Here is a 16,108-nt window from a genome sequence, read left to right on the forward strand (position 1 = left end):
ACAAGATCAAGGTTTCCTGGTTGCGTGCTGTTTTTTTAAATCTTTTTTCAAGCCATTGTTTTCTAAAAGGTACCCTAATTAAAACTGACTTGGGAGCAAAAAATTACAGCACCTTGCAATTACTCCCCGCCCATATTAAGAACAAGGAGAGCAGAGAGAGAGAACAGACCTTTTCGGCCCATCAGAGCTCATTCCCTTCCTCATAAAATATTTAAAACAGCACTGCAGAGAGAATAAACAACTAAAACTCGGGCCGCAATGGAACAAAGCGAGTGTGTTGAAGGGGAAAAAAAGTTTCAGCCGAGCACCTCCTGGCAGGCAGTGGATCGGTTCAGGTTGACTGATACATCCCCCTGACAGAAATAATGACTCATAAAGATTGCTCCCTTTAGGGACAGTGCGGAGTGGCAGCATAATGGCAGAGTTTTTCAGGGATTTAGAAGGATCTGCAATGGTAGCCGCTGACAAGTCCCTACAAGTCCTGCTAAGCTGTGCTTGCTGTTAGAATGGGGCAGTCACAGCAAGGGACTAATTGTTCTCACTGAGGTGCTCATCATTACAGGGGAAGTGGATTGGGAAGGCTGTGGAAGCACTGGCATGCATCTTCAGCCTGCTTGGCTGATTTGAGAAAACAGTTAAAATAATTGTATGCATGTGATATTCCAGTAACCCCCAAACCCCCAGTAGCGCACACACTCGCACTCACACACACACAACAGATGGCTGTGTATGCCTCTGCAGCAGGGAGGTCTCATCCTGGCTCATCCCCACAGGCAGCAATGCATGTCAGCCATCCGCAGCTGACCGTTAAACCGTGCTGAGCAACCATCGGCAGAAATGCATGAAGGATCGCATCTCATGACCTTAAACCTGTCATCAGTCCATGCATGTTAAAACGCCTGCAGCTCTGTCAGCCCCGGTTTCAAATATTCAGCTAGCTGTCAGCCCTGACACATTTCTCCTTCTCCTGCTGCACAAATATGCAAATCCTTGCTCCTCGTAATGCAGTGCACTAGATCAACTTCAATTTATTTTCCTGCTGCTCGCAGAGAAGGGCTGCTTGGTGCTCCGTCTCTAATGACAATTCCTTTTCAAAGCTTCCTATTGAAAAAGGATGAGTAAAAATAAAAGATGAAAAATAACCTAAATAGCTGACCAGACCACACATTTTGTCAGCACTATTTTGTGTTGTGGGTGTGTTTCTCTCTCTCTCTTGGTGTGTCTGCATTACATCATATAGGAGCAGGGGAAGCTCATCTACAGTCTCTGTAGCAGATTGCTTTTAACCGCTACCCCCCTGAGCCACAATTCGATCACACCATGTGATGAACAGGCTTGAGCCATCATCCTGTGTTTAAAACTGAAACCCAAAAATACAATTACGCCGTTAATATATGTGTGTGTGTGTGTGTGTTATGAGGACAGTCGGATGTAAACAGTTTTGTGCTTTATCCATCTCTCTCTGTGTATTTTCTTTAGTTCTACACGGAGGCAGTACTATATGAGTTTCTACTGGTGAGGAATTAGTTCTCCTGTAGGCAAGTGCAGCATAATCTCCTCTGTTTTAAATGCGCTTAAGCATATTGTCAGATAAAAAGGGGGGGAAATAGCGATGTGCCAGGAGATGCATACTCTACATAATTACTTGGACTTTACATGTAATCTAATCTACATGTAAGGCACCACTGTGGAGTAGTGGTTAGGGCTCTGGACTCATGACAGTGCTGTTGTACCCTTGAGCAAGGTACTTCACTTAGATTGCTCCAGTAAAATGCCCAGCTGTATAAATGGGTACAAATGTAAGTCACCCTGGATAAGAGCGTCGGCTAAATGACAAAAATAATTATTATTATCCAGTTAGACTGACAGAAATGTTAATCATTGTTGATTATTCTGTACATAGATGTTGTACAAAGGGAATGTTTGTTTGTTCTGTTTTTCTTTTCCCTACCTCTGTAATAGGGTGGGACTCTTCCATTTCTGGGGGAATGAGTATAAATGCTTTACATACAGACAAGATGGGGTCTTCTCTTTCTGCTGGTTAAGAGGAAGGGTCACTAGCAATTAGTGGTGCCTTTTGTGTTGTGCCCAATGCAGTTTTTACTGTGATTCAGAGTTTTTCCAGTAATGCTGGTTTAGTTTGTTTTGTTGTTTTTTCATCTTAGTTTTTTTCTTTTCTGTGAATTTATGGAATCTTTTTGGTTCAAGAATGTTTTCTTGGATTTACTTTTCTGGACTCTAAAGTTAAAGTAAAATACTTTTTTCTATTCGAATGTTACCATCTCTGTTGCCTCCATTTTTACATCCTTCATGGCTGCTTTCTACAATACCTGAGCAAACAGGTTTGGACAGTTATTATATTTAGTGGCAAGTCCATTCCCCATCACCTGGGATCACAAATGGTGGCATCGGTGGGATCTACCAGTGGCCTGTAGGTGTAGATACAATAGAGAACAGAGACAGCAGTAGAATGCCGCCTAAGTCCAAACGGCATAGAGAGATATTGAGGAGGGTGACAATGAGGGTGCTGCTCACTCTGAGAACCTAGAGGGGGCACTAGGCAGTGAGGCACCATGCACGGATAGCACAGAGGACCCGTTTGATCTACTGTACCAGTTCATGAAGGTGCAGCAAAGCAAAGATGAAAAGTTGGAAAAGGAGCAGTATCGTCAGGAACATTGCCGGAAGGCTCTACAATGCCAGTTCGGGTTGCTGCAAGAGGACCTCAATCAGCAGCGGGAAGCTGGGGGAAGTCCATCATCTCCCATGGGTACGGTGTTTTTTATGCCCATGTCTACAGTCAGGTCAGAGTGGAAAGGGCCCAAAATTATGCTGTTTGCTGAGCCTGAGGACACTGAACATTACCTCTCAATGTTTGAGAGGGTGGCTACACCTTCTAATTGGCCAAGTGCAGAGTGGGCGTTACGCTTGGCTCCGTTGTTAACGGGCAAAGCAAGGTCGGCGTTTGTGGCAATGGATGTTGATGATATTACTGAATACAACAAAGTGAAGCTTGGGACCTCACACACCAACAGACCAATGTATTACATATTCTCTGTGACCTGAATAGGAAAACTCAATTGGATTGTTTTGGGAGAGTTAAGGGTAAACCTTTCATTTCACCAGAGAATTGAATCTACCTTCAGAGTCCATAAAATAACCCTAATAATTTGATTTTAAAAGCTTTATTGCTTTGCAAAAACACTATGGAAAAAACAAGCTAATGTAAAAATATCTGATAACATAGATACATGTTTGCACTTAGTCTGTGGAAAATAAAAGACTGACTGCTTGATTTGTGTGTAACAATATAAGGTTATTGAACATAGATCAAGTTTGTGCATCTTCATGTAACTAACATTTGAAAATGATTAAACAACTTGGATTCTATTTAATCACTTTTCTTTTTAAAGGTGGTTTTCAAATCAATAAAGAACAACAGAAATAATTCAGATTGCTGAACACATGTAAAGCATTTGCTTTGCTGATAGTATTTCTGTCTGACTGTGCGTGTTAGACACAGAGGTTATTCGTTAATGACCTGTGCATCGCTTATTTGAAATGTCAGCAATCTACACAGCACTACCATTCTGTAAATTTGTCTACCTGCTCTAAAGGGATTTTTTCTTTTTTTTAAAGCTCCATAATGTTTTGCTAAGCAGTTTTAGTACAGGACTGATTAATTGCATCACAGAGGGAACTCTGATGGGGTTTATTTAAGAAAACCTGAAGGATTCCTCTGCTGTTCATATCATTAACATCAAGCCGAGTGCCTGGGAATAAAGGTTCCACGCAGTATGGATATCCCAGCCTGGGACAGACAGCATGGTGTTAACTCGCTTACAGCCCATCTCTAGACAAATCCTGCACTGAGCGTCCGTAGATATGAGCCGGACACAAACACTATGTGGCAGGTGGAATTGGTTAATGTCAAAGTATATTATGGGATGTGAGGCACAGGAGAGCAGTACACAAGTGTATTCTTCTCATTTAATCTTTCTCTTGCGGTTTGTCTCCTCCTGCAAGCCCATAGGCAAGGATAAAACCAATTAATACCAATGAAAGAGGTGAATCCTTTTAGCCCACAAAAAAAGAGGACTGGCAAGATGTAATGAGGTTTCAGAAATTCTAAAAGCAATCAACATTCATCCCAGACCTGTACTATTGATGGGATTTAAACACAGAACTGCGGAAGAGGAGGCTCTTCCAAACACCAAAGGCTTGTGGTTATGTGGAACAGAATGCTTAGTGAAGTTGTGGATGCTGACTCACCCACTGGTGGCAATTAAGACAGGTCTTGATGGATTCATTCAATTTGTAAGCTTCTGGCAAACAGATGAGAGAGACTGGACCAACAGCCTCCTCTCATTAACTTCTCTAATGTTCTTGTGTGTGTGAGACCAGTCTCATTCAGTGATCTATTTACTGCCTGTTACATTGGATATGATGTCACACCTCAACTTTTTAAGATGCACCATTAAATGTAAATCAGAGTATACTAAATATATATTTTATTTTATTTTAAATCTGGTAAAGACTGGGCTAGTGGGAATCCAAGATCAGTGTCTGGTTAATCTCAGGGTTTAAAGCGAAGCCAAATTTGTGGCTTCTGGTTCTGTACATCATTAAGTTGGGTTCCTTAGCATGCAGCGTCCTTTCATGTCATAATTGCTGCAGCACATGCAATGTTGCGCACATGTTAATCGACCATGCCATGAATTGCAGTTTTCTCTTAAGATCTCGTTTGAACTGGGCACACCGCCTAAGAAATGTCAGGCATGCTGAGAGTGTGTGTTGGTGTGTCTGAGCTTGTGTTTGTGTCTGTGCTCTGTGCTCTGATGCCTGTGCCTGGGATTCGTCTATCAGGGTGGCCCTTTCCTTCTGTGTCCTCTCGACCAACCTCCAAACCATTCCTTATTTGCCTGTCTAATCATTCTGATGTAATTTACCAATGAGCCGACAATTCCTCAATGCTGGTTAAGTGGTGTCCCTCAGCTAACGCACTCACAGCAGCCCTCGCCAGCCTTCCCTACTGCTCTTTCTGTTACTAACAGGCAACAACCAAGGCCCTGTGGAAAATATTTTATACAGTATGTATTACACAGTTAAAATGTACATTTGAGTGTGTAGAGTTATTCTAGCACATAGTCCAGTACTTTGCTAATACAGTACCTAAGAAGTTGTTCTGTACAGGAAGCAAATTAAATGATTCTAGAGACAGAGGGTGATCTGTCTGTTTTGGTAGCCCCTGTTCTAATGAGCGCGTTAGCCCTTAAAGTCAGGGAAAAAGGAGGGAAACTGTACCAATTAGAAAGATTAGAAAGACAGCCAGTGAAATGGAAACCTGATTTTCTTTTTTTTTTTTTTTCTCAGCCAACAGAAAATCAATGTTAATTTATTAAGCCTAATCAGAAGCCATTGCCAGTGGACATACAGACTTTGTCCCGGTATTGTTCTGTCATTCATTCTAATACTGTAGAATCTAATGATTGAAAAAATGAAAAGAAAAAAGAAATTACTCAACAAAGTTAATTTCATTAGTGTTTGTTCCTTTCTGATGATCCTGGTTTTGTTCTGAATAGTCTTGGAACACAATGATAATAAGGCGAAGTGTGCCATCCTTGTATAATATCCCAAACTGTTTCCATCAAATTAATCATTTGTCCAAGTGCTTACATAAGACTGTCCTGCTTTGTGGATTTTCTTAATCACTTTTCTAGTTTCTCTTACACTTGCCAGAAAAAAAAAAGCCCAAAATCCAAGCATTTATGGATTCGGGTGTTAGTTATTTTTATTTGTATCGAAGACTTCAACAACCAGTCTATAGAAGTCTATTATACTTCAGCGGGTATTGACCAGGCTTTGTTCTGCCTTGATTTTGAAATCTGAGATGACAACGTCTTCAAACGGAAAAAAAGATAGCAAGTTGGTGTGGGTGGAAGGGCGGCAGGTGTGGGCTGGTGGGAGGGAGTTCCAGCCAGTCCCATGGAAGCAGTGGCCTCAACTTCCTGCTGTTTGTGTATAGGATAAACCGCACTGCACTGCAGCCCTAAACAAACAAGTGATCAGAGGAAAATGATCCAGCGAGATCGATGTCCTGGCTCTGCAAATGTGCCACTCTGGCCAAACTGGATTTCTCTGACTCAGTTGTTCTCGAGCGGAATCTAATTGAGCTGTTTGCGGTTTGCCATCCAATCGTCTCTTTTAGAAATTGGATTTTTTATTTTCATATATCAAGAACCGCCATAATATTTATTCCACTTACTGAATTAGTGAGTAATCTGGTTTTAGATGGATGCCCAGTATGTACTGTAGCTGTAAATAATGCCTTTATTTTATGTAAAGGCTAAGGTAGCGGTTCTGTCTCTCGCAGAACTGGCCAATAAATCAATGGGTATAGTGTGACAGTGTCCAGACCACAGAAACCACATTAAGCTTGTCGTTGACTTATATTAGGTGAAAGAGAATACATATTGATCATTGATACGCTTATTATTAGAGTCAGGGAACAAAAATCATTAAAGACTGATGTTTGTTAACCTAATTTAACACTCCCCATGGATAGAGAAATGTTTGCTTTAATGGTTTTCAACCTGGGGGAAGACCAATCACCATCAAGCTAAATCTTGAGATGCTTGATGAAAAAGTTTCTGGTTTGAAAGCCTGGATATTGTCTTTTGAGTGTGCAACCCCTCCTTGAACCTGTCACCCCTTGGCTCCCCAGCTCTTGATTGACTTAAACTGATAAGCAGATAGCAAACCATAAATGTGTTCTAGCACACTTAGCATCCGTCTTGGAAAAAACTTCTTATCTAGATGTTGATATAGATTTAGACCGATTGTCATCCATATCGTCTCCTTCTGGACTGGGTGAGAGTGTCTGTAAGATCAGGGACATCTGAATGGTGTACTTCTTCTTCCCTCCTCAGTCCCTTCAGGGCTTTGCTTGCCAGGGGGAAGTGGAACACATGAGCAAGTGGCTTTTCTGCCTAAGCTGCTGTGGGAAATGCTAATGCAGGTTAGAGTGCACTGCTCTCCCTTGTTAATGATTCCACCCCCCCAGTCCTGGGAGATAAAAAAAAAGACGGAGCTGGCTGCACCCCCCTTTCTACCCGCCATTGTGATTGCAGTGAAAAGGATGAGATAGCCGCAGGGACAGGTCTCGGTCAGGGCCTGCTCGCAGCCTGAAGACGTCTGACCCAGCACAGCTGAAGATTAGCTGGCTTTTGTGTTTTTAGAGCCGGATGCCTGGCGGTCCTTTGTGACCGAGGGCGAGATAACAAGTCAGCACCTTTCATGGGTAATTGGAGTGTGCGCTGTGAGATGCATGAAGGTTAAACTGGCAGGGACTGGGGTGGTGTTCCTCACACTGACACAAAGAGAGGTGAGAGGCGGGGGAGCTGGCAGTGCTTCAACCTGTCCTTGCCCTGAAGCCCCATTGATGAGTGCCATAAAAAACACTCTTCATTCCAAGTTTAGTGTTTGCTTTACCAGTTTTTGCTTCTCCTTTGTTATTTTTTCAGAGTGCTAATCCAGAAATGCTCATCAGAAAACCGCAATCCATCACTCAAGAGTCTGTATTTTGTTCATTTTTGGTGGTGTGTTGCATCTCAACTAAAGTTAGCCTTACTAGTAAAAACTATTCAACTCAGTTTTGACTTGGCTCATACACCACTTGGTTTGATTGTTTAGTGCCTAGTTACGATTTTTGTTTTTTTGACTGGCATCCAATTTGGCTTTAGGAAAAACTGATTCAAACCACGATTAAGAGTTAATGTTTACAGGCTCGTACACGCTGCCCACTGCAGTTTTTTTGGAATGCACTGAACTGGTTCCTCTATTGAAGTGATTGAGAAATGCAGCCCAAGGCTTTGTTTGTTCTGTTCAAGCGCTTTGTAACTCTCTTTATCGAATCACACAAAACAAATGTTTTAGCAAGATGGCAATAACTGAAGTTTTACAGTGAAAAGAGACTCCTGACAACATGAAAAACCAAGTGTAGGTGGAATTGATCTAATTAAATGTTTGGCAAGTGATTTACGATCTGAAGATGGTTCTGAATACTTTCTTTATCTCATGTCACTTCAGCTAATTTATTCTATTGTCTTCCTGTTGAAAAACAAGCCATTTCTGATCAGCACTGAGAGGCATGTTAGAATGCTGGTTGAGCTCCCCTGGGAAATATTGAAAACAACATATTGTAAAATCCAACAGAAATGCAGCCTTTTTTGTTTGAAATGAAAATAACATATGAATGGGAACTTATTTAACTGGTTCAGCTAATAAGACAATCTTGTGCTGTGGAAGAGTCTCCACATCTCAACTAACCAATCCTTGTGAACTAGGCTTCCGAAAGTGTTCAACATTTCTTGTATGCTTTCTTAGTCTGTCTGGGAGAGTTGAGTGCGTAGAGAAATTCCTCTTCTTTGTATCCTGAAATCAATTTATCATTTTTATAATTTAAAAACAAAACTGCTGTTTCCAGTTAGTAACAGTTGGAATTTATTATTTGTATGCATTTTTAAGAAATGTTCTAAAACAGATATAATTACTTGCAAGAGGCACTTTTTAGTTGTTAGTTTTCTTATTGTGTAGTCAAACCAATTGGAATGCTTAAATCGCTTTTGTTTTCTTTTTTTGGCAATTTTCCAAAAGGGACGTCTTTTTGACTGTCAGTTTTCAGAGCTGAGTCTTGTTTGTTTCAGAGACAAAGCAGTCAGGAAGCCTTAAATAAATATCTAATGTCAGGCAAGAGACCTGTGTGCTTCACCTCATATTGTCCATTTTACAAACTGCCCGAGATTCTCGGTTTCATTACTTTGTCGTTCCATAGCATCACCTTCCCACTCTGCAGTAGCGTGAACCTTTGTCAGCCATCTCTGGAAGGAAATGAGAATTTGATATGGTCACTGGGGGGAAAAAAAAAAACACACAAGGAAAGCAATCAAGCACCTTTATGTAGTTCAAGGAACAAGGCTTACAGAACATTTTTGAATTGATTTCACTCAGCTGTATCAGATCCAACAAAGCTGTTATTAAAGTTCCTCTTTCTCATCTTCTCCTGTACAGAGAGGAGGCATATATATTTTCTCTCTCTCTCTCTCTTTCTAGAGCAGCCATGCTTTATACAGCCCAGAACTAATTTTTGTAAGAGAAACCATACAAAATACTGTGTCTCTGAGGTTCTTACACTGGCCAAATATCTTTATCCTGTTCAGTACAGGTATATTATTTGTGAAGAAGCCTAGAGACACAGCTCTTTGTGTTGTTCCAGTGTCTACTTATTAAATGCTAAAGCCCTTGTCTCTTGCAGCTGCAGTTTTCTCTTGGATCAGCATTTTTTCCATTAGCAGGAGCTGTCAGTGTGGCGGCTCTGGCTGCATTTAGTTATGCTCCCTGTGTAATCACTAGACCTTGAGCCATGAAAAGGTCACAGTCTATTTTGATGGATTTGTTATTTATTTATTTACGTTTCCTCCCTCGCAGGGAAACTGGACAGGCAGTATCACCAAGGAGCCAAGAAGGGGTTAATGCTTCAGAAAGCAGCCGTGTGACCGCTGAGGAAGGACTTGCACTGGATTGATCTTCAGGAGGGACCCGGGCGCCCAGCTAGGGCTGAATGAACGTGCGGGACTGACATCATTGGGGTACATCTACTCCAGCTGTGTCCTGCTTTCAAGAACAGATGTCATTTTACTTGTGTAAAACCTGTTCTAAAAAATTATTTAGCATCCAGTGCACATAGTTTATGTTTCAGCTATGTGTAACCGTAAACTACAGAATCCGAATCGGTTAATCAAAAGTTAAATTGATCTTTTGCCCAGACTTTCCCCTTGATAATGAACACATTAGGGAGAAATATTACTGCCAAATTGCTGAAAAATGTAAATAAATAAATAAATAAATAAACAAATAAATAAATAATGTAAGAACAGTGTTTTTTAGGATAGTGATGTCACATTTTGGTAGGTTGGTTGGATTTTTTTGTTCTATTTGGACAACCTTGCACTGTAGTTTCAGTCTTTGCAGAGACTGAGCAGAGGACAGGCGTGTATCTCCTCTGAATCGGACCAGACAGAAAGCTGCTATCCCCAGTAATAACAGCACAGGCTGCACTCAAAACTAATTGCTTTCCTTCCTTGATTATTTTAGTCACTAAGTCGACTGTCAAAAAAACGGTCCACTCCACTTTGTGTTGTTCTGGCTTTCCTGTGATTGAGTGGCCTCCTTGTGAGAAGCAGCTTGAAAAGCTGGACTAGGCAACAGATAAAGACCAAAATGAATGTGACACCGGCTGATGGAAGCCCAGTCCTCGAAATTCCATTTTAAACCTAACCCCAAAACTAAGACAACCAAACTAGCCATGGTGGCTTAAAATCTGGTACCTTCTTATATAGTCTTACAGTTCTTCCATATGTGATCTATGGAATTAGTCGATCGATGTATCCACCATGAAAGTGCCTGGCTGTATGTCCTAAGAACCATTTAATTAGATCTCATGCTATTACTCTTGTTTCTTATGCTCTATGTATAAACTATGTTTAGATGTCCTTTCATTTGTTTTACTCAGTGGTCATATTTTTTCAGTATGCTTTGAAGTCCTATATAGGCATAATATCTGTTTGCCATTCCAAACCAAGATACTGTCCCAGTTGCACCTGCCTTGGGGTTTGTACTGCTTGGGGTTTCAGTTCTGTGGGTGGTGGTTTCTGGGGACAATTTCCAAATGGGCTAATTTTCCACGTTTCTGAGTAGAACATATCTGGATTCCCTACAGGTGAACACATTTTTGATTTGTTAAATTATATTTAGACAAAAAAAATAAACCACTTCACAAGCAATTACTGGGCTATTGGTCTTCTTTTTCACCCAGAATGTAGCAAAATAACCTACTGTGGCTTGACCTATAGATTTTAGTTTTGCAACTGTTAGGGTATGACATTTTATCCATACTTGGCAGAGGCAACATCTAATTTAGTAGGTCCATCTAATCATGTAAAAGTAGAGGTTGATCTAAGGACAAGATATGTTCACAATACAGTTCATTACTAGGCACAGACAGTTTTCACTTGATCAGAAGTGCTTCTCCAGTTTGTTTTTCTCTTCACATCCATGTATTTCCTTCTTATACCATTGTGTAGTTCAATGACAAGAATGTTTCTGGAAGCATTCAACGTAACCTGATACCCACGTCTTCCTGACCGTTCTAGTGGAGCTGTTCATTAATTGTGTTACAAAAACCTGATTATTTTCCACCGGTCTGTTTCTGTCCCACTCATGATGGTACACTGCCAGTCTGTTTGGCAAGAAATCCCGTGGAAATCTGTAATCCCCAAAAAATGCCCTCTATCCAGGTCTATTTGTTAATTCTGATTATTAAAAACTGCTTATGCAGAACCCAGAGGAAAATGTATATGATCCTATACAATGTGGAAAGTGTACTAAAGGATTAAAGGAAGGGTTGACTGTACCAAGAGGAAAGGAGAGTGGAGGTTTCCCGTGTCCAGAAATAATAAACATTGGGGAAGAAAAGCAAAACAAACGCTTGCCTTATTGTTCCCAGTCAGCAGTTGCATGTAAGGTAACACACTTGCAATTGCTGCGACGCGGCACACTGGACTGAACAGGCCTGCAGAATGGGAATGAGTGCAAATGAGCTCACCTGCGGCGCCAGTGCTTTTCTAAAACACAGTGGCTGTGCTCCCAGTGGGAGTGAGTGCTCCACGGATTACTGACATCGGCTACACAGGCGATGGGGATGTTGACAGCAATAGATGAAAAAGAAAAATTATCTTAACCGGTACTGGGGAGAAAAATAAAATAAACAATAGTTCCCAAACACGTGCTCCCGACTTTCGTTTTTTTAACCAAGAAATGGATAAACATTTCGATCTACTACAGATCTTTGTCAGGATGTTAACGGCAATCCCTTTTTATTTTGTCTTTTTAAGTTTTCTCTTTTGTAACATGGAGTCGGAGGGAGGGAGGGGTTGAATTCATAAGAAACCCTGTTCTTGTAAACCGAGTGCTGTGAGGGCAAAATTACCAGATTGAGGCGATCCACTTTGACCACAGAGCTAAATAAAGGAAAATGTTGACTGCTTCGAGGATCTGAACAATGGAGCGCAGGAGCACTTACTGCTTGATTCATCCAATGTGGTTACTAACGTCAACGCTGTGGCTGCTTTTCTGAAGCCTGTGTCTGTCTTCATTCACGGGGTATTAAAATAGAAACTTTCATGGAGTGCCAGGAGAGTGTGGTAAAAAGCTGCTGCCAGCCATGCATTTACTGCTACCCCCAGCCTCAGCTCTTGCTTTCAACATTCCCAGTGCATAACAGGCTCTCTTTAAACTACAATGTATGTCATCAAAGGTTTCAGCCAAACTTCACAGAGCTGAGGGCTGCAGTCATAGTTAGTGGTAGGAAAACTGACCATATCTTCTTTACTCTGTGAAAGACAGACTAATCCACAACAGACATTTCATCTTCTCAGCCCTTAAAAAGCACAGCACAAAACAAAACAACATTTGCTACTAATTCTTTTCATTTGCCAGAGTGATGAGGGCAACCGAGCTGAACAAAAATGCTACTTAAAAACTTTCGGATTACCGGATCCCTCCCTCTGCAAAATGGAAATCAAATGCAGGTTATTTTTTTCTCTGTCCCATGTGTTCTTTAATGTTTATACGTTATACACATAGTACTGTTTTATCTGAGAAGGACAGGATATGTATCAGAATTTCTGAATACATATGTCAAACTTGCTGGGGTGTAGGTGTGCAGTCCTGTTCCTCATATTTCCAAGTTATCAGTATCAGAACACAAGATAGTATTAAAAATGAACATCATATTCCTAGATGAAGCCAGCTTATATTGCTAACCTTGCCTTCACCATTGACAAGGCGAGCTATGCATGTCGGGTGATATATTTCATGGAGAGCTGTGGGAGGCCGCGATTGCCGGTTAGTCATATGGTTTGTGGTCCTGTGCGGAGGAATCGAAGCGAACGAACTTTTGAACGTCTGAGTGTTTTACTGTGGAAATCTGACAGCGTTCCTGTATGTGAAGAATGCTCCGGCATCTGGCGAGAGGCTCCCGCTGTTCCCAGGGAAATTGGGGATGGCCTGTCATTCCTCGGGAGATTGGATTCTTGACTGAAGGAGTAGTTTATGTTGTCTGCCTTTTCCTGATACCGCACTTCTTACTTCTCTACAGTACCTATTCTGCTGTGCCCTGCATCAATCCATGTTTTCTTTCTAGTTTACTTGACTCAATACCTGACGAACCCAGAGAAAAGGGCGTCTCGAAAGATTTGTCCAGACTGTGGGCAGGTTCAATCCTGAGTCCCATCGATTAAATGTTGAACCCCAAAGATTTAATTCCCCATCTGATATCTTCGCATTGAACCTAGGAGGTGTTTCATCACAGACCATTTTTGGTGCAACCGAGAATTGCTACATGTTCATGGAATATTACAAGGAGGAAATGAAAATCCCTCAGACATAAGATACAATACACTCCCGCCCCAGATGTTTCTCCCCTCACATAAAAACTACATCAAATCAGAGCTTTATGATAAATACCATAGATGTCATGAAAGGCTTTCCATTCACTAGCTAGTGTGTCATGGTTCGTTTATTAGATTATAGCCTACTTTCCCTATGGAGAGAAAAAATTAATACGGTTCCCAACAATAACATGAATCCAAAACATACTTAGGAACAGATGAATCGTTTGTGCTTTTGAAGTTTTCTAGGAATGTATTCAGTACATTTAAAACCTGCCAACTTCTTGGTAAAGAAGCCTCCTTTGGTTGTTTGGCTCCTTTTTTTCTTTTGATAAAATGTAATATACATTTCATTGTTTTTCCAGATGATGTCTCAAATCAAGAATGTATGATTCAGATTCCACATTCCCTCTGTAACGTTGTGTTGAGTGCATAATCTAATTCCTATGATCAGATCAGTGTGTTCAGCCTGAATGTTTAAAAATCATGGCATTAAATGAAAAGTATTGGGCAATAAAAGAAGTTCATGAGTGGGAGCCAGGCAATGTGTATCTTTTCTTTTTTATATACCTATATAGCGTTACAGCCAACAAGGGTCTCAGTAATCTGCACTGTGTTGCACCAGATGCGATTTGCCACCTGTACCAGTATACCTGGGCAGCTGACAGCTCCACCTGTGATTATGCTTTGTGATAGCTTACTGAACAAGCCCCAAAAGACAGCTTCATGTAGCTTTTTGTTGTAGAACTGTGACTGCATCCAGCTGCTCAACTGAAGACAGCCTTGTTAAGCTGCCACAGTTTCTCAACCATTGGAACCTGTCTGTCATCGAAAGCTGTTGCAGCAGCCTGGTGATTTGTCAGTGCCAGTGTTTAATCGCTGGCTTCTGTAAACCCTACAGAAACACAATTTCCAGGAAACTCATATACGGCGTATGTATAATGTTTTCTTAAAAAGAGCAGGCAAGTGTTTTTTTTTGGTTGTTTTTTGTGCATGTTAAGCAGCAGTGACTCACTCTCTCCAAGGGAATCCTTGTTAGGAAAGAAAATTGAAGACTGAAATAATGTGGTGTGTTTATTTTGTCCATACCTGATATCCGCTTTTGTACTGTAGTTTTTTGAAGAATTAAATATGTAATGTATTGTATTGTTGAGTAACTTTTCCTTTACAATTAATATAACTCTTATGACATTTTGTTTACACTGCATTTCCCCTATTTTACATAGTTTCTGCAAGGAGTCTTGAAATCCTGTCTTTAGCTCGGGAATAAGATCTGTAACAAGTGATCAAGTCAGAAACAAGACATTCCAGGTGATATAATCTGTTCTCTTCATAAATATTAGATTTATATCTGGTATGTGATTCTGTTCCACCCATAAGCCATAATGTGTCACTTATGTACACATTCACGCATTAGAGATATTACTGCCATGAATCAAGCTCATAGTGTTGACACCCATAATGAGTGATTTACAGGTGCAAGTAAGGAAAATGTATGTTACTGACACAGCTTGTTAATTTAGGTTATGCTCTGTATGCTTGACAGACAGTTTGAAGCATCTGATTTTGGATACTCTATTCCCTCTGTGAATACTTTTTTATTTTTAAACCATTTCTGCTCCCCTCATTCAGAATAAAACCTGGGTCCTTTGTGGATGGATACGCTACCAAGCCTAAATACACAGAGACAATATGAAGATAAAATATGCTGCCTGACTGCCTTTTTTCTCTTTTTGAAAATGATCCTATTAATTCAGCTTTCCCCGGCATCTCTGTACCTGTTGTCTTTGTACGTTAGCGAGATGATTCCTTCTGTCATGTCAACAGCAACATTATCATATTCTCGTTGCCGGGCAACCGACCCAGAAAATCCCTTAAAGCAGCGCATTTAATGCAAGTGAACAAGAAAGGTTATCTCTGTTGTTGTATGACAAATGACACAACATCCTTAGTTTTCTTGAGGTTGTGTTTTCTCTTCCCCTTCAGAGCTGTTTTTTTTTTTAGCTTTCTTTAATAATTGGTGAGGCTGCAAGGCTCATTGAGACAGCTATAAGTCTTTTACGAAAGCAGAATTGAGTGTATAAATTTAGAGAGCTCTGGCAGTGTGTGTTAGCATGATTTTCTCCCAGTTTTAAAGTGCCCAATTTGTTACCACTTCAACTTGCACTTGAACAAAGAAGATTGAGGTTCAGAGGTCACCCTCCCACCTCCCCTTTTGTCAATTACCTTTTTCCACCTAATAGACACAGTCTAATTGTCTTGTTACATGTAATCAAAACCACCAGCCCTGAACTGAAACCAAATGACAGCCGGAAATCCAACCTGCACATTCCAGTGCAGCCTAGTGAGGACAGACAGAGGACCCGGGGCCTGGAACAAATTAATCAAAGTGAACCACCGTTCTATTAATCTGATACCAAACAGGAATGTATCTCTCTCTCTCTCTCTCTCTCTCTCTCTCTCTCTGTATATATAGTATATATTATATATAAACACAAACACTTGGAAGAGGTGGAGAAGAATGTGCAGGTTCAGTCATCTGACACGGCTTCATTTTGGTTTAGCTCTCAGAAATTGTATTATAAGTTTTAGTATGTTGC

At 40.8% G+C, this 16,108-nt stretch overlaps 1 protein-coding gene across 1 annotated transcript in view; it reads left to right on the forward strand.

Annotated features, from left to right (window-relative positions):
* trip4 (thyroid hormone receptor interactor 4) overlaps positions 1–10,841 on the forward strand; it is a 37,019-nt gene extending 26,178 nt beyond the window's left edge. Inside the window, exon 13 of the mRNA XM_066701729.1 lies at positions 9,487–10,841. Within this exon, the coding sequence (XP_066557826.1) occupies positions 9,487–9,554 (68 nt within the window). The 3' untranslated portion in view covers positions 9,555–10,841. The remainder of the gene's footprint in view (positions 1–9,486) is intronic.
* Positions 10,842–16,108: the final 5,267 nt, after the last annotated feature.

Source organism: Amia ocellicauda, chromosome 4 (assembly GCF_036373705.1).
Source record: "Amia ocellicauda isolate fAmiCal2 chromosome 4, fAmiCal2.hap1, whole genome shotgun sequence".
Classification (NCBI taxonomy): domain Eukaryota; kingdom Metazoa; phylum Chordata; class Actinopteri; order Amiiformes; family Amiidae; genus Amia; species Amia ocellicauda.